Genomic DNA, 19,401 nt, shown 5'->3' on the forward strand with positions numbered 1-19,401 from the left:
AACATTGGGCGGTAGGGGCCGAGAATTGGACGAAGTCGGGCTAACATTGCGCCCAACACTGCGCCATCTCAGAAAATTTGCCAGAATTTCCTTTTTTTTTTTTTAAGAAATTTGCCAGAATCACAAAACCTAGCATCACACAGGTTCTGAACTTCTGAAGTCCAGGAGAGATACGTACAAACGTAACAAAGGATAGTAAGAGTTACGCACGCTGACACGAATATGAGTTCTATCAGGTATGTTTTTTTATTATATATACAGAAGAAGTGTACAAACTTCCATACGCTGGACAGCTCTAATAGTACACGGACGAGTCGATTCCAGAGCACCAAGGAGACCCGTCAGACAGCTCTACGTGCACGTGTGCTGTATATATGCACGCTCCTCCTACCTTGGATGCCAACGTCTCCTTGAACAACTCTTCCCTACGCTGAAAGTCCGATGAGCGGCAGCGTCAACATGCCTGCCGCCTCAGCTCCCTTCCGGCCGTGGGCGGACCTCGACGCCGGCCTCGTCTCCAGCATCGCCACATGCTGCGCGCTCAGGGAGTACGCCTCCTGCCGTGCCGTCTGCGGCGCGTGGCGCTCGGCGCTCCCGCCGCCGCTCTCGCGGCCCCTCGCCGTGCTCCCCGCCGACGACGCCGCGGGCCACCCCGTGTCGCTCGCGGCCTGCTCCCACCACGCGCGGCGCTGGGCCAGGCTCCTGCACGGCGGCCTGCACCGTCCGAGTCCGACCGGGCCGATCGGCGCCGCGGCCGCGGGCTGCCGCTGCGTCGGCGCCTCGCGCGACGGGTGGCTCGCCCTCGTCGCGGGCGACGCCGAGGCGCCCGCGGGGCCGCTGCTGTTCAACCCGTTCACGGGCGAGGAGATCCCGCTGGATCAGGAGCTTTACGAGCCCGCGCACGAGCGGGCGCCCAAGATCGTCTTCTCGCCGAACCCCACGCCGCTCGACTTCACCGCGGTGAGCCTGTGCCGCCCCAACAGGGTCGCCGTGCAGAGGGCGTCCGACGGCTGGTCGCACATCGAGGACACGGGCCCACTCCTGGACAGGGACGTCGTCCTAGTCGACCTGGCGTACAGCCACGACGACGGCAAGGTCTACTGCCTGGCGAGGGACGGCCAGGTGCACGTGCTCCACCTCAACCGACGCCGCCGCTCCTGCCGCCGCCGGGTGCCACCCATGGAGGTGGGGCCACTGCCGAAACTGCCCCTCGGCGCCGTCGTCTTCCCTTCACCGTACGACACAATCTCCAAGTTCACGGACGCCAAGAACCTGGTGCTCTGCGACGGCGTGCTCTACCAGGTATGGAGGCGGCCCACCGGCGCTGGCAACGCGACCGTCGCCGCGCCAACAGGAGGAGTCCGGCGGTGGATCCACATCTTTAAGGGCGACGTCTTCGTTCTCAGGTTCGATCACGGGAACTGGCCGAGCAGCCCGTGCTGGAGCGTGGTCGAGGCGAAAGATCTGAGAGGTAACGCGCTGTTCGTCGGCATGAACGAAGCAGCGGTGGTGCGCGCCGAGGGTGTGAGCGCCAACAGCGTTTACTACTGGGACGGCCCGCGCGGGGGAGACTACGAGGCTGTGGTCTACAGCTTGGCAACCGGAGCCTCCGTCCGGTGGCCAGCGGCGACGACCGGAGGCGTCTCGAGCCCCGTGTGGTACTTCTTGCCGGCCGGCGAGACCCAGCGTGAGGAACCGGAAGCAACTGAGGTCGAAGCCACGCCTGGGGAAGCAACTACACCCGAACTTGACGAGGAGGAGTTGGATCATAGTGCACATTGTCTCAAGAAAACCATGAGCTTGCTCGGTAGGTTAGATTATTCTCTCGTTTATTGTTCTACTCTCTCTGTGTAGAGAGGGAGAGCTACATCGATGTCTTTTGTTTAATATTTTGCATTAAGAGAAACGGCTCAATTCCAAATTTCCAATATCATTATGCGATTTGAATTTGAGAGAGGAGAGTTTTTAGGTAGGGTTCAATTCTTCAATGCGTTAGCATTTAGGGTCAACTAACTAAATAAGATCTCACTAGTTCTAATTAGGATATATACCTAACTTAGATTGGTCTCACTCTCACGGGTGTACCTTCATTCGAGTATGATGAGGCCATTGGTCCTAATCGTGATGACCCGTGCCTGCTTCGTGCATGCGCTGGTGCAGAGTGTCGGTGCTGTTGTCACCGTAGTCATACCTAGGGCACCGACTCGTCCTTGAGGCGTCGTCGGTGATGCCTTCCTGTTTAGGCGTGGCTACAACCTCACGGGAACGCTGGTTCCATGGTAAAGCCTAGAGGACAATGAGGAGCGAGCTGCAATTGGTTCTATTAGCAACTCCAATCTAGTCGTGTATGTGGGAGTTGCCCCTGCGGAGTCGGTCAGAGACCATTGCCGAGATCAATCCAACACAATGCGCTTCCTGGGCTCGTGACAGATTGAAATGGATGTGGCAGTGGACACACACAAAATCACTCCTATAATGTGCAGCATGGCTGCATAGTGCAAACCAAACTCCCATGCAACACGAACCTGATAGATACCACTTGTTCCATCTTAATCCCACAACACTAAACAGTGAAGAGTTGAGAAATCGAGGGACTTTCCCCACGTTCAGCATGACAGTCTCATTAGATCGTGGAGTAATTGTTGACAATCTGTGGATCAACTAGAGTAGATCTAGGCCGGTGAACTCATAGAACCATGAAAGACATGCACATTTAGACCTAGAACACTACACCGAGAGGGAGATAGGGGAGAGAGGGCTGGTGATGAACCTGAGCCTCCAGATGATGTCGCGGTCGTGCTGGCCATCGCGGGTTCGGTGATGGAGGCAGCACACGGGCAGCGACGGGTGAAGTAGAGGTTGCACGGACGTCGATGCAGTGCGGTCGGGCGTAGCAGTGACGACGGCGAGGATCAGCGGAGCTTCCCGTCGCTGGCTGCGCGCCCTCGTAGATCGGTCTAGGGTTTTGTCGGTGGGTTTGCGGCTCACGGCGAACCTCGTACTTTGAGCCGCCGGCCCCCACCTCTCTATATAGCGCAGTGCGACGGGGGCCCACCAACCATGTAGGGTTGGGCGCCCCCGATCAGGGCGCGAGACCAAGGCCCAATAGGCCGTTGGGCCTATTGGTCAGGAGATCAATCTAACATTCTCCCCTTTGATCTCACTATTACTTTTATCTTTAAACTTTAAACTTCAATCCTTTAAACCTTACTCATTTCTTCACAGATGATGCATAGAGCATGTTTCATCGTCTCGGTCAATCGCCGATAGATTTGACAGCTACAATGCACGTCTCTGATCTGAAACAGTTACTTTAACTTTTGGGCCCTTTATAGTCCAGGAATCATAGACTTTCCCTTAAACCCATGCCGGCTACATGTTCTCTGAACACGTTGGGTGGTAAGCCTTTTGTAAGCGGATCCACGAGCATCTTTTCGGTACTTATATGCTCAAGACTTATCATTTGATCCCGGACTTTATCCTTCACAACATAATACTTTATGTCAATGTGTTTGGCAGCACAACTTGACCTATTGTTGTGAGCATACTGTACTGCTGGATTATTATCGCAGTATAACCTCAGTGGTCTATTGATGTCGTCAACCACCTTCAAACCGGGTATGAACTTCTTTAGCCAGTTCACCTGCCCCGTTGCCTCATAACATGCTACAAACTCGGCATACATTGTGGACGATGTAGTGACGGTTTGCTTTGAGCTTTTCCATGAAATAGCTCCCCCTGCGAGAGTAAACACATATCCAGACGTGGATTTTCTATTATCTCCCGCATAATCAGAATCTGAATATCCCACTATATGGAGTGAATCAGATCTTCTATACGTCATCATGAGGCCTTTCGTTCCTTGCAAATAACGCAAGACTTTCTTTACCAATTTCCAGTGTTCTATTCCAGGATTGCTCTGGAATCTGCCAAGTAACCCGGTAACAAATGCCAAGTCAGGGCGCGTACATACTTGAGCATATTGCAAGCTTCCGACAGCTGAAGCATATGGAACCACTTTCATTTGATCGATCTCATATTGGTTCCTAGGGCATTGAAAATCCCCATATCTGTCGCCCTTGACTATAGGAGCAGGTGAGGGACTACATTTGTGCATACTGAATTTCTTTAAGACTTTTTCTATGTATGCCTTTTGTGACAGTCCTAATACCCCTTTACTTCTATCTCGGTGAATCTCGATCCCTAGAACGAACGAAGCTTCACCAAGATCTTTCATATCAAACTTTGAGGACAAAAACTTCTTTGTTTCCAGTAGTAGATTGACATCACTACTAGCAAGTAAGATATCATCCACATACAGGACAAGAAAGATAAACTTCCCATTCTTAGACTTTGCGTAGACACAATTGTCCTCAACATTATCTTTAAACCCAAAATTCTTTATTGTCTGATCAAACTTTAAGTACCACTGTCTTGAAGCTTGTTTTAATCCATAAATAGATTTCTTTAGGCGGCATCCCAAACGTTCTTTTCCTTCCATGACAAAACCTTTCGGTTGTGCCATGTAAACATTTTCATCTAAGTCTCCGTTGAGAAATGCCGTTTTTACATCCATCTGATGTAATTCCAAATCGTAATGTGCCACTAATGCCATTATGATTCTGAAGGAATCCTTACATGAGACTGGAGAAAAGGTCTCATTGTAATCAATCCCTTCTCTTTGTGTAAAGCCTTTTGCCATAAGTCGGGCTTTATATCTTTCTATATTCCCTTGAGAGTCAAGTTTTGTTTTGTAGACCCATTTACAGCCTACTGTTTTGGCTCCTTTAGGAATTATCTCCAAATCCCAAACTTTATTTGCATTCATTGATCTCATCTCATCTTCCATGGCCTCAAGCCACTTTGATGAATGATCACTTTTTATGGCTTCTTCAAATGAGGTGGGATCATCCTCCATTTGAAATTCTTCAGTGTTGTACACCTCATAATCAGCAGGAATAGCTGATTTTCTAACTCTTTGAGACCTTCTAGGGGCCTCCTCAATTGGCACATTTTCTGTTTGAGGATGTTGTTGCTCCCCCTCATGTGTGACAATAGGTTCTATAGGATTCTGAGGCACAGGTTCCTCATCATCATTCATTGTTGCCACAGGCGGGATAACAACAGGTGCTGGCACCACAGTGTCTTGTCCTGTTGGTGCAGCAACAGCAGGTAGTGAGAAAAATGGCTCATGAATGATCGGAGTGGGTGCAAACACCCGCTTCTCTTCAAGGTCAATTTCTCGAGCTACCATGCTCCCCCTTATCATTTCATCCTCTAGGAAGACAGCGTGTCTCGTTTCCACAAACTTTGTATGTCTGTTAGGACAGTAGAAACGAAAACCTTTTGACTTTTCTGTGTAGCCAATGAAATGGCAACTCACTGTTTTGGGATCTAGCTTCCCAATGTTTGGGTTAAAAACTTTAGCCTCAGCAGGGCTCCCCCACACTCGCAAGTGGTTAAGCGAGGGTACTCTTCCTGTCCACAACTCATACGGTGTTTTGGGCACCGACTTACTTGGTACTCTATTGAGAATATGAATGGCGGTTTTTAACGCCTCCATCCACAGACTCGTAGGTAAAGTGGAGTAACTTATCATACTACGCACCATATCCATCAGGGTACGGTTACGCCTTTCAGCTACTCCATTCTGCTGAGGTTCGCCCGGTGTTGAATACTAGGCGACTATACCATTCTCCTGTAAGAACCTTGCAAAAGGTCCAGGAACTTGTCCATATGGGGTATGCCGACCATAGTACTCTCCTCCACGGTCAGACCTGACTATCTTAATCTTTAAATCATGCTGATTTTCAACTTCTACTTTAAATATTTTAAATTTATCCAACGCTTCTGTTCTCTCTTTAATTGGATAAATGTAGCCAAACCGAGAGTAATCGTCTGTGAATGTTATGAATGAATCATAACCATCCACACTTTTCACAGGAAAAGGACCACATATGTCTGTGTGAATAATCTGTAGGATTCCTGTGCTTCGTTTGGCATCTTTCTTAATTTTCTTTACATACTTTCCTTTTATGCAATCTCTACATTGATCTAACTCTGAGAGCTCTAATGGAGGAAGAATATCATTCTTAACTAGTCTTTCTATTCTTCCCCTCGAAATATGGCCTAAACGACAGTGCCATAATTTCGACAACGCATCTTGAGCTCTCTTTCGTTTTCTGTTTCCATTGTTCGATGAGGATATATTTTCATTCACATCACATACGGAATTCACATTTTCACGAAGTGATAACAAATAAAGCTCATCTTGTCGGAAGGCAAGACCAATACATTTATTATTAAACAATATCTGACATTTGCCATTTCCAAAATGGCAATCATAACCATCATGGTCCAATTTTGAAACACTAATCAAATTTCTTTGCAAAGAAGGTACATAAAGAACATCTCTAAGAATAATTATGAAGCCATCAGCAAGCTCTAACGGAAGATCACCAACGGCCTCAATATCTGCTTGTTCTCCATTTGCTACTTTAATGAAACTTTCGCTTCTTTGCAAAGTTCTCATCGAACGGAATCCCTGTAATGAATTAGCAATATGAATAGTTGCACCTGAATCAATCCACCAAGTAGATTTTGAAAACTTTACATATAAGGATTCATTTACGAACGTAATAATGTTCTCACCTTTATTCTTCATAATCATCTTTAAGAAATCAGGACAATTCTTTTTATAATGTCCTGTCTTCTTGCAGTGGAGACACTGGTCTTTAGCCACTGGGAATTGCTGGTTCTGAGACTGTTGCATGGGACCTTTTCCAGATGATTTGGAGGAAGAACTATTATTATAGTTCTTTTTCTTATCTTTTAGGTAGTTGACAGAACCACCTTGTGAAACTTTTATTCTTTCCTCCTCCTGCACACACATGGCTATGAGCTTTTCCAAATCCTATTTTTCAGGCTGTATATTGTAATTAACAACAAATGTGTCAAATTCTTTGGGCAAAGAAGCAAAAATCAAATGAATAAGGAACTCATCCTTGAGTGCCAAATCCATTGGTTTGAGCTTAGATGCCAGATTGCTCATTCTCAGTATGTGCTCTCTTATGCCACTGCCGCCACCAGAGTACCTTTCTGTAACCAGCTGCTTGATCAGCTGGGTTGCATATGTCTTTGAAGAGCCAGTGAACTGACTCTTTATTCTGTCTAGGTACTCTGTGACCGTGTCACAGTCTGGAATTGAGCCCACAATTGCAGGCTCAATCATGTTCTTTATCACTGCCAGACACTTCTTGTTGGCAGTGACCCATTTCCTATGCTCAAGGTCATAGGACATCTTTACGGGAGCAAAATCCCGCTCTCTGTTCTGCCATGCAGTATCAGTCTCATCTGTCTCCCTCACCGGTGCCTCAGGTTCTTTAGGGCACGGTGTGGTGACAACCCAGTCCACCTCAGCGAGGATAAAGGCCAGGTCTATCTTTTTCTTCCACTCAATATAGTTATCACCTTTTAGAGTGGGGATTTCTTTGATACAACTCATCAAGTTGTATCCTCCTGAAAACACAATTCAAATAGGGTGAGAACAGAAATAACAACAATAATTGCATGCCTTAGTTTAACGTTGGTCAAAATTAAAATATACAATTATTGTCTACACTAATTCTACATCACCGTTGGGCAGAAATAGAATTAATGTATAACAAAAACATTATAATATTGCCATTAATCAACGTTGGTCAGAATAACAACAATATTATAATCAATTTAAAACATATCCATTTTCAAAATTAAATTCTCCCGTTGGTTCGAATTTAATAATGAAAATTACATCTTTAAATACGCAGCGGAAACTTTAACATTTAATAATCTTTTTCCTATTTTCCAGAAGCAAATTTACTATTTACTGAACAAAAAAATATCATTGGATAAATTTTGTACAGAGAATTATCATAAAATCAATTCAAATTGATCAAACTGTTTTCTGGAAAATAAGAAAAAAAACAAAACTGTGATTTTTCTATTTCTTTGGCCATTTCGGCCCAGCCAGCACATGCGCGGCCCACGGCCTGCCCACGCGCACGCGCGCAGCCAGCGAAAACGGCCCAGCAGCCGCGGCCCATCCGCGCGCTCAGCGCGCCCCCGCGCCCAGCCGCGCGCGCTCTCTCCCCCGCGCCCAGGCCGCAACCTGGGCCTGGGCCGGGATTTCGGCCTGGTGCCCTATCCCGCCTGGGCTGCGGCGCTGGCCCAGTCGCCCGTGGCCGTCCATCTCCATCCGACGGCTGCCCGGCCGTTTCGCCCGAACAAAACCCCCAGCCGGCGCTTCTCCCTGAACCCTAGGTTCATTCTCTTCCTCTCCTTCTCTCTCACCCCGCAGCGCAGCCCGGAGAAACCCGCAGCAGCGGCCGTCCACAGTGGCCGAGGGAGAAGAAGGGCGGCACCGTCCAGCGCCCTCTCGCCGGCGTGCGTGCTCGCCCGAGGCTGAGCACGTCGCCGTCGAGGGTCCGCAGGGTGGTGCCCTGTTGCCGTGACCGCTTGGCGAGGTGCCGTGCGGATCTCAGCCCCGTCCCGCGCGCCGTTCAGGAGCGACGCCGCGGTTTCCTATCCGCGCGATGGCGATGCTGCTGGCGGTGGGTAGAAGCCCAGGTAGGCTTCCTTTTTAGGGTTAGGGTTCCTTTTTAGGGTTAGGGTTTGGTTTTCCGATTTGAAATCGGTTCCTTTTCTTTTCCCCCCGCGCGCCGGCGTGCTCGACGGCGAGGTGACCGAGCCACCCTCTTCCCCTTTCTTTGATTCATTTGTTCGGATTTTTGCCCGATTTGACGATTAGGGTTAGGGTTAGGGTGGAGACGGCACTGTTTTCTTTTCCCCGAATCACCTTCGGGTTTTAGGGTTCGTTCTTTGCATGAAAACCGAGCCCTTGTTCTTTTCTCGGATCCGACGGATCGAGTTAGGGTTCAACCGAAAGTCGGGTGACCCCTTTTTCTGCTTAGATCCACACTGGATCTAATCAACTTTTCTTTTTCTAATCGGTACCCGTTCTAGATCTACGTGCTAGTATGGCTCTGATACCATTGTTGACAATCTGTGGATCAACTAGAGTAGATCTAGGCCGGTGAACTCATAGAACCATGAAAGACATGCACATTTAGACCTAGAACACTACACCGAGAGGGAGATAGGGGAGAGAGGGCTGGTGATGAACCTGAGCCTCCAGATGATGTCGTGGTCGTGCTGGCCATCGCGGGTTCGGTGATGGAGGCAGCACATGGGCAGCGACGGGTGAAGTAGAGGTTGCACGGACGTCGATGCAGTGCGGTCGGGCGTAGCAGTGACGACGGCAAGGATCAGCGGAGCTTCCCGTCGCTGGCTGCGCGCCCTCGTAGATCGGTCTAGGGTTTTGTCGGTGGGTTTGCGGCTCACGGCGAACCTCGTACTTTGAGCCACCGGCCCCCACCTCTCTATATAGCGCAGTGCGATGAGGGCCCACCAACCATGTAGGGTTGGGCGCCCCCGATCAGGGCGCGAGACCAAGGCCCAATAGGCCGTTGGGCCTATTGGTCAGGAGATCAATCTAACAGTAACATCACAGCTTCTACACCCAAGGGTTAAGTCATGTTTAGATCACACGGTCCAAAGTCTAGTTGGTTAAAATTAAGGGCTAAACTTTCGACCACTTTAGTTTACTGGTGTGGTCTAATGAACTAATGATGTTTTTTATGAGATTGACTAAACTTTAGACAGCAGTTTAGACCACCTATTTGGAGCCTCAAAAGTTAAAGCGATCTAAACTTTAGTTGATAAACTTTAGACTATAGAATCTAAGCAAGGTCTTAGTATGGTATACTAGCTCATACTAGCTTGATATTTGTTAGAGAGATTCGAAGGGCGAAATCTCGCTCGATCCGATCAAGGACACGAAGATTTAACTAGGTTTAGACCCCTGCTTACATAGGTGAGTATGTGCTTTGGTGAATACGCTAGGTCCCCTCTCGAACTTGTGGTAGAGCACGAGAGCGTCACTGGGCTAGCCCCGGTGCCGATGAGGGCGGAGGTGGGGCCGCTCTTTGGCCCGTCGAAAAGTGTATTAGTCAAACTTTTAACTGTGGCCATTAACAAAATGTATACCAGATTAGTGAACAATGATTTTGTAAGAATTTTATATTGATTACTTTGAATCTCCAAGCATTTTGAAATACTCCCTGCGTCCCCTAAAGAATATAATTCTTAATTTTCGAGGAGTCAAACGATTTGTACTTTGACCAAACTTATAAAAAAAACACTAAACATTTATTATACAACTGTTGGTGCTTGAGATGTTGATGCATGACAGATGCCTTCTTTCATCCTGAAATATTTTTTTTTGGGGGGGGGGGGAGGGCTAAGGCCCCCTCCAGTTCTTTCAAAAAAATGTAAGGGCTTTTAGTTTATCTTAAATCAAGCTATCCTAAATTTGACCAAATTTATAACCAAGAGTTTTAACTGCATGATTTAAATGGCCTTGGCCCATTTTATATTCAATTAAATTGTAAGGCACGTACTAAATATGAGGTGCAATAATGTTTAGTCCCGCATGGGCTTTGTAGAGCCAATGATATTTCTATCTATGTAGGGTCATCCCCCATTCCCGTCCGGGGTTGATGAGGACATGACATATAAGAATACGAGCATTATTGACTATAATAATGTGAATTTGTTCCTATGTTTGCAAAATGATATCAGTAAAAAGAAGAACAAGAAGCTTGGGGCCTCCATGGAAAACATGAGGAAGAAGAAGCAGCATCTTTGGGGGTCTTCTCCTCTAACTCTAGCGGGGTTGAGGGCAGGGGTGCGGCGGGGGGGGGGGCAGGGGCGTTGTCGGCCTGCTTCTCCAACATGTTGAGGTCCTCCTCCTCTTCTCTTTGTGCTTTGTGTTCTATATGTGAGAATGAGGGTTGGAGAGGGAGGTGAGGCTAGTGGGTTTTTTGTGAGTGAGAGGAGGGTCTGACAAGTGGGGCTAGAAGAGGTAAATGGTTGACAACACACCACCCTTATAGGTGTCATTGCATGCTGTCATACTGTCCGACGTGTAGTATCATACCGTCCAATAAGGTGATGCGCTTTGAAGACTTGTCGGTTCTATCAAGGTCTTCATGGACTACCCGACAAGTGAGGTCAAACTAGCCGACAAAATTTGACGGAGCCTAGAAAGTGTGGAAATTGATATGCAAGTTTATGAAAAGATGAGATTAAGATGTGGATTATGTTCATGATGGTTATGATAAACAAGTTGGCACACATGTTACAATAGTGCTGATAGTGCCAGACTCGGTGTCAACACGGCCGCATCCACAGCCTTTCACCCAGACCAACAAGCAGGATAATGTAAACCCTTCCTACTTTTAACCCATAGCTCGTATGTTAACAATCTTAAGGGGTTTGACTTCTGGTTTTAGAACCTTGGTCAGGTGATTTCCTAGGTGAAGCTACTAGAAGACAAATAGAAGCGGGCCATGGAGGCCCAACGAATCGTAGAGGAGAAGAGGCGACGGAGGGAGAAAACCACATGAGGTCTACGCAAGGTGCGCCACCTGCAAAATGCTCGGCGAGGTGGTGTCAGATGACACCTTGTGCTCGAGCCAGGACATGTCAGATGACGATCGCATCGCTAACTATCACGAGGATGATAGGGACAAAGTCAACCAGGCGATGAACTAAAATTAGGTCATAGGAGAGGACAATGATGGGGGACATGGTGACACAGAGACATTGTCTCAACAAGCGTCATTCAAAATGGGAGCCCTTCATCGTGGATGAAAGGTCCTTGTTTGGTTTTGGTAATTGAGTGACGACCTTAGGTGGACTAATATGTGTTTGAGTGAGATACATAGGTGATTAGTCCACAAGTACATCATGTGTGAGCAACCTATGCCATGGAGGTGAAATGACTTGGATATGTTGCAAGGTTCACACATGTGATGAAGGAGCTCATTATTGCATATGAGACATGACATAAAGTCATATGACTAAGGTGGAGAAGATCAAGACAAGACTTGGCTTGATGGACCAGTTGCAAGCGTGAAGGGCAAGTTGGAGGCTTTGGAGCGATGGACCATGTGGCGGTGAAGCTTGAGCAAGACTTACCTTCTTGCTTGTGTAGCATAGAAGTAGCTCCCTTGCTGTTTACACCAAATTTTGGGAAGAAGAACGCGAGAACTCAAAGCTTCCAAGATTGTGCCATCAAGGAATCGATTGCATAAGGATCGATATCAGCTGGTTCAGATGCGGTACTAGGATCGGCTCTCTTTGGATGACGTCAACAGATAACGTCAACAAGCTATGGTTGGTGTCGGGAGAAACATGTCAGACTCTACAAAAAGGGAAAGATTAGGGTCCAAGTTATCTTAAGTTAGGAATGTTTTCTCTTATACTAAAAATTGTAATGAGTCGTATTAAAGTAGGATTCACGCTTAGGTTCTGGGTATAAATATTGGACCCCGGCTATTGTAAAAGGGAATCCAATCAATCAATACCAATTACTTTTCTGGCTTCACGCCAACCCTTAGGAGTAGGAGTAGTGTAGATCTCGGTGAGTTCTTCAACAAGCAGGGCTGCATCGGTCCGGTCAACCTCCGGCTTTGTATGTAAGTACCGTCATGGCTTATATTTCTATTTGTAAGGCTACATCAGTCCGACCGACCTCTTACTAGCTCTAGTATAAGCTAGTTATCGATCCTTATCTAGTTCAAGTATGGTTGCATCGATTAAGTTTGACCTCCACTGCTCGAATTAGACTAAGGTCAAGTTATCGGCTCTACTCAAGGGTGGCATCCTTCGGGTAGATTCATTAAGTTACCGATCTTGCTGATGTTATTATCGTCATCAGTTTCAGCAATATCAACCTGCCCGATCGAGATCAATCTAGATCAGCCCCACACCATTTTAGTCCATCGTTTATTCTATCACATTGCGATGATTCTTACTTTAAACAATGGATTATGTTTTATTGGTTGTTCTACTTCGATCTTGATCATGCGTAGTACGTGGTTAAGGCATGCCTGATCTTGAGAAGGTTTACTGGCTAGTCGAATCTGGTCTATAGCTCGTTATTATGGATGTAACGATCCGGTCGATCCCCACTGTTAGTACTTTAGATCAGAGTATACTGGTTGGTAGATTTGCTTTCGACTAGGCATGACCCTAGCTGTTTGCTATGCCTGCATCGGCTAAATAGCCGATCGCTTGTACTTCAACACTCATAGTGTGTCTTCATGATTCTATTAAATGTGAATAGATCTATTTGCTTTAAAAGGTTTAATCTATTATCTTTATTATGGCTGCCATCGATCCGGTCGAACCCCACTGTTAATTAAAGATAATAGATTAGATTCGATGAGTTTATAAATCTGTTCGTATTAAATAGTCGATTGTTCTCATGCTATGATCCTTTTTCTACCTCAATCGGCTATTTCAGCCGATTCGCCTATGCTTTTACACATATAGCATGTCTTTCAGAAAACCTACCAACGTATAGATAGTTTTATGGATTCTTTGGCTTTAGTTAAACTTGTCGGCTCAATGCTTTACACCGGTTATATTTATCTAGCTAATGATGTTACTTATATCTGGGCATGTTGCATTCATTACTATAAAAATCAATCATGACCCACGAGTGCTACAGTCCTTAATAGTCGATTTCTTCTCGCATAAGCTATGTAGTCGATTTTCCCGTCTGTCTGCTCCCGAAGCGACACACTTAGAACTATCTGGGCAAAATCGGCATGTTCCACCTTAAATTACTGATAAACTTTATCTCCTTATCAATTGCAGGTCAAATTGACTAGCACACCCTCAGGAAATTCGTAGGGTCGACTGGTCCTACGTTGAAGCCAAGCGGATCTCTAGCCTTGCTCCATCAAGCAGATCCTTCTGGCTTACTGCATGTTGACATTTTTGTGTCGACACGTGTTCTGACATGCTTGATGGGGCACCACAATCATCATAGCAACTCACAACAACAGTGACATCCTTATGGTGCCTTATGAAGACCTACCTGATGAGGATAAAGATGTTATCGGTAAAGCTATAGAAGAATTTCAGAACAAGTGTTTGTTGTCCTACACCAAGACATGCGACAATAAAGTTGTTCAGAAATATCCACTACCAAGAGTTTGGTTGCATGGATAGTCAGATACAGACGAAGCTAATGATAGGCGTTTCTTCGTAGATGCTGTAAACAAATATGTTCATGATGCCATGTTGCACCATAATACATCTTTCTTGAACACATTCCACAATACCATGAAAGTGGTGTTTCATGGATTTCCAATTGATTAGGTTGGGATGGCTTATTACAATATTCCATATCCATCGACTCAGGGGACTAATCAAGCCGGTACTAGCAATCAAGAAGCAGCACTAACTGGTAATGATGATGTCCAGGTAGTTCAGAGCTCATATGAGCAGGTTCAAGGTACCACCACTAATCAAATACAAAACAATCTTGGATCATCAGTGCAGTACGTGCAACAACTGACGGGGCAAGTTCAGAATCAAATGGTTAATTTTGGCACATCAGGCTAAATACCATCGTCAACTCGAAAGATAGCATCATCAGTTCATAGGATTCATAGAGATACAGATCCCAACATTTACAACCAGAAACTTCAAGCAGCAAATCAGCAGAGGACCCAATAGATAAAGATTCCACAAGGATATCATTATGGCATAGATTACAATACCCTTCATATGATTCCAAATCCGAGGTATCAAGGTACCTAAAATTTTAATCCGCAGATGGGTCAACAATTGCAGAGAAATCCATATTCAAGTGCTGATGAGTTATTGCTCGAAGTGACCGAGATGATAAAGAATCAGTTCGGTTTGAAGCCAAAAGGGTAGATCTTTTTGCACAAACATCCATATCTAGAGTGATATGATTTGATCACCCTTCCTACAAATTACAGGCTCCTAGAGTTTGCTAAGTTCACTGGCCAAGATAGCACAAGCATAATAGAACATGTCAGTTAGTATCTTACACAGTTGGGCAAAGCATCCATTGAAGAGGCTCACCGAGTTTGTTTCTTCTTCTTGCCCCTGTCAGTACCAGCCTTCACTTGGTTTCCATCGTTGCTGGTTAATTCCATTGCCAATTGGGCTAACCTAGAGAAGAAGTTTTATATATATTTCTATACTGGGACAGGAGAAAAGAAAATCAGATTTGACGACCATAAGGCAGAGAACTAATGAATCAGGTGCTGAGTTTCTTCAGAGGTTCCGAGAGACCAAAAATTTGTGCTTCTCATTGAATCTAACTGATGATCAACTAGCTGCTTTGGCCATTCAAGAAATGTTGCCAATGTGGAGAGAGAAGCTGCTGGGGCAAGAGTTTGAAGTTTAGGTCTATTGGCTCAACAAGTGACAGCACTTAATAGCCAATTCCAGAATATACGCAGTGATACCTGATTCAAGAAGAATGCTGCAATTGCTGAAGCCTATAATCCATATTCAGTTGATGATGGTGATAAGAACAATGAAGAAGAAGAGATTGCTGTGGCCGAATAGAATTGGGGTAAGAAGACAGTAATGGTGTCAAATCCTTGTGGAAGAGGAGTCGAAGAGAGCTATGATTTCGACATCATAAAATCGGACAAGCTCTTCGATTTCTTGCTTGAGAGGGGACATATCAAGTTGCCCACCAATCATGTTATGTTACCTTCTGATCGGATGAAGAATAAGAAGTTCTACAAATTTCATAATGCTACTTCTCATTCTACTAACAAGTGTAGAATTTTCTAGCAACATATACAAAGAGCTATTCAGCAAGGGAAGCATAAATTTGATACACCTCGGAAGATGAAAGTTGATGATAATCCTTTCCTAAGAGATCAGAATATGGTTGATGCGAAGTTGCTCAAAAGAAAGACTAAGGTCCTGACATCAACCAAAGCAAAAGAAACTGAAACAGTCGATCTCGAGATGCAAATATCGGCTGATGAATATAGAGAGATTAGAAGGCATCACGACCAATAGAAGAGCCAATATGAGCAGGGAGAGACGTCAAGGGATGGGGAAATAAGGCCACATGTCACATCTTGAATTTTGTTGAATAAACGGCAATGGCAGAAGGAAAAGGATTATCAGCATTGGTTAGAAGAGAAAGAATACCAGTGTCAATAGGAGAAAGAGAGGTATGAAAGAAAATAAGCTGAGTCATATTGGAATTATCCTTTCTTCAGACATTGTTGGAATAAAGGTTTAAAATTGCCTACTACAAATAATTGCCCAGAGTGTAGTGAGCAATATTGAGAGTATAGGCAATCTCAAGCTAACCATCGGTCTATCCATGCTCAAAATGAGTATCATCATAATAATATGGATCGACGCTTAAAAAATAGAAGTGTTCATGATCGGCTCGGGAAGCGAGTTGTTGATCAAAATTGGGCTGATTATGAAGAAGATAATGAGGAGTATGTTTGGCAGGAAGGGCAGTGGTGTCCAGGAGTTTTGACAAGAAGCCAAAAAAGAAGGGTGCAACGCCTAAGGAATAGAGAGCTAGAATAGGCTCAGTCATCTGATAGACCTCAAGTGTGGCGTGCTAAACAAATAGCCGATAGGGGTCAACGATCGGCTAGTATTCAAATGACTTTTCTATTGCCATCAAAATTTATAGCTCCAACAGACCAAGAAGTCTATTCATATTTTGATGAATTAGAGTTGATAGTTGTACATCAAGCTATATTCGATAAGCCAGTCAAACATTGGCACTTAAAAGCTTTATATGTAAAAGGTTTCGTTATTGGGAAGCCGATGAGCAAAATGTTGGTGGATGGAGGTGCTTCTGTCAATCTTATGCTTTATACTACTTTTTGTAAACTTGGCAAGGGACTAGGAGATCTGATTGAGACCGACATGATGCTTAAGGATTTTTGGGGGTAATGCATCCAAGACCAGGGGGCAATGAACGTTGAATTGACAATCGAAAGTAAAACTTTGCTCACCACGTTCTTCGTCATTGATGGAAAAGGTTCATATAGTTTACTCCTTAGTCGTGATTAGATTCATGCAAATTGTTGTGTACCATCAACTATGCATCAATGCTTGATTCAGTGGCATGGAGACGATGTTGAGCTAGTTCATGTTGATGATTCTATGAGTATAGCAATAGCTGATCCAGTATATTGGGAACTGAAAGACTTTGAATGTTTTTCTAGCAAATTATGGGAAGGAGGCTTTATTAAAATCAATGATGAAAGCCAACAACCAATCAAAGCAATCGGCTCTAAGAGTTTGTTTAATGAACAATCCAATAGATGGTACGGATGGTAAGCTAGGGCATGGCTTCACATCGGCCGACGAATTAGAGGAGATGGACATTGGTCCTGGAGATAGGCCTAGGCCAACATATGTGAATGCTAAGTTGGATCCTGAGTATAAGCAAGAGTTGATGGGTTTATTAAAGGAATTTGAAGATTGTTTTGCTTTGGAATACAATGAGATGCCCGACCTAGATTAATCAATTGTTTGATTTTTGGTCTGACGAGTTCTAGTGCAACCTATCAAGAAGCGATCAATGGAAAATATCTAAAGGGATATTATCCTAGTGTTCGGATTAGTACTTGACAGCCAATTTGTTCAGTCATCAGCTCTAATAGCCGATACTAGAAGGGTATCGCCTTTAGCTCAAAAACTACCCCAAAAGGGGAAAAGGAGATACGATATGTATCGCCTATAGAACAAAAAACCAACACAGAAATGATTATGGTATACACAAGGCATTGCAAAGAATGCACTGAAACATAATCACAGAAAAATAGAGATTTTATTCATTGATTAGTTTGCCCTAAATACAAACTAATTAAAGACTTTGTTTATCACATCCTGAGCGGATGTGATGTCCATGATGGTCTCCACTACATCAACAAAGTCCTCGATCAACTCCTCATGCTCCTTAGGGTCGTTGCCCATCAGGAAACCGATCTCCATGGTATGGAGCTCATACTCGGTCTGGACCTATGCCGCGGTTAGCGCCACCGATGCGCCGTGACAGATGCCATGAAGGGCGATCTCCTAGACACAAGTTAGGACATCGTAGAGGTGGGCATTGATGAGGGGGGCCCCAAGCATTGACGGCCACTATAGCCATGTTTGTCGCCAGTTGGAAGGACTCCAACTACATCGTCAGGGCTGGCGATCACAGAAACAAAGGAGCTATTAAGATAAAGACAGTGGAAATTAGAAGAAGAGTTTTCTTGGAGTTCATCTTACCCACCATCATGGTGTTAGATTCGACCAGTCGTGCCTGAGCAGCATTGGCCTCTTCCTCAGAAGCGAGGAGGGTAGCTTGAGAAGCCCCAAGGTGGATCTCAAGCTGACCGTTTTCCCGAGTTGCCTTGGAATAACGGTCATGGGCTGCCCTCCACTCCTAGAGGATACACCGGGCGTCGCCATTGTAAGAATCAAAGGAGTCCAACAACGAGTCCGATGCAGAGGCAGCATCAGATATGGCATTGGAGGGCTCACCGGCCCCAGGAGGAAGAGAACAGAGGCTGTCATTTAAGATGAATCTATAAATAAGTTAGAAAAGTTCATTGCCATGAACAGAAGATAGCGATCTCACCTTATACGGTAGAGGCACTGGCTCATCGGTAGGTTCTCCTCTGGAACCTCCTTCGCCACGCGCTTGCCCCAGTTGTCTTTGCCAGCCATATGGTTGATTGGATCTATGAAAAGGGGGAAGAAAACCGCCACAGGGTTTGTGAAGGCAGAGAAGGGCAAAGAATAGAAGCAGTTGCCAGTATAGATGCATTCGAGGCTAGAACCCTCGGCTGGTCTTTATAACCATGAAGCGAGGTGGTAGATATCTCAGGATGTGCAAAAGGCAACCACAATTAATAGAAGGCGAAGCGCCACCCCACTAATGCCAGAGAGGAAGAAGCGTTGATAACTAAGGATGGAAGATTGAGGAGTTTTTTTAATGGAGGCCGTGTTTTCAGACTTAATTAGACTAAAGTCAGGGGTCTAGAATCGGCTATTTTTAAATCAGCTCTTTAGCCGAGACAAGAAAGACAATAGATTAATAGAAAATATGGTTATCATTGGTTCCACATAAAATACATGTTGGTATATAGATTATAAGTTTAGAACATCATGGATTGCTTTCAAAGCTTTTAGCCGGATAGCATCGACTTCTACGATTTGTTGCTTGTCTTCTTTGGCTGATCTAGGAATATTCTCAAGGCTGCTGCAGATGGCCTTGCCTTCTCTGACCTTGGTCAACAGTTCTTGTTTCTTCTACTTAGTGCATTGGGTATTTAAGCCAGATTGGACTTATGGCGATCGATGACAACCTTCATGTTCTCTAGCTCCTTCTCAAGTTTTGCACGCTTGGCTTCTAGTTCGTTCAGCTCTAGCTCGATCCTAAGGGAGTACTTCTTCAAATTATTGATCAGCTGTGCTAGCTCT

At 45.4% G+C, this 19,401-nt stretch overlaps 1 protein-coding gene across 1 annotated transcript; it reads left to right on the forward strand.

Moving 5' to 3' along the window:
* The first annotated feature begins 426 nt into the window (after positions 1 to 426).
* On the forward strand, positions 427 to 13,781 carry LOC136491976 (uncharacterized). The gene is made up of 2 exons (XM_066488158.1): positions 427 to 1,807; positions 13,768 to 13,781. Exons 1-2 carry the CDS (start codon positions 442 to 444, stop codon positions 13,779 to 13,781), a joined length of 1,380 nt encoding a protein of 459 aa, XP_066344255.1. The 5' UTR covers positions 427 to 441.
* Positions 13,782 to 19,401: the final 5,620 nt, after the last annotated feature.

The sequence above is a fragment of the Miscanthus floridulus genome, chromosome 11 (genome assembly GCF_019320115.1).
Source record: "Miscanthus floridulus cultivar M001 chromosome 11, ASM1932011v1, whole genome shotgun sequence".
NCBI lineage: Eukaryota > Viridiplantae > Streptophyta > Magnoliopsida > Poales > Poaceae > Miscanthus > Miscanthus floridulus.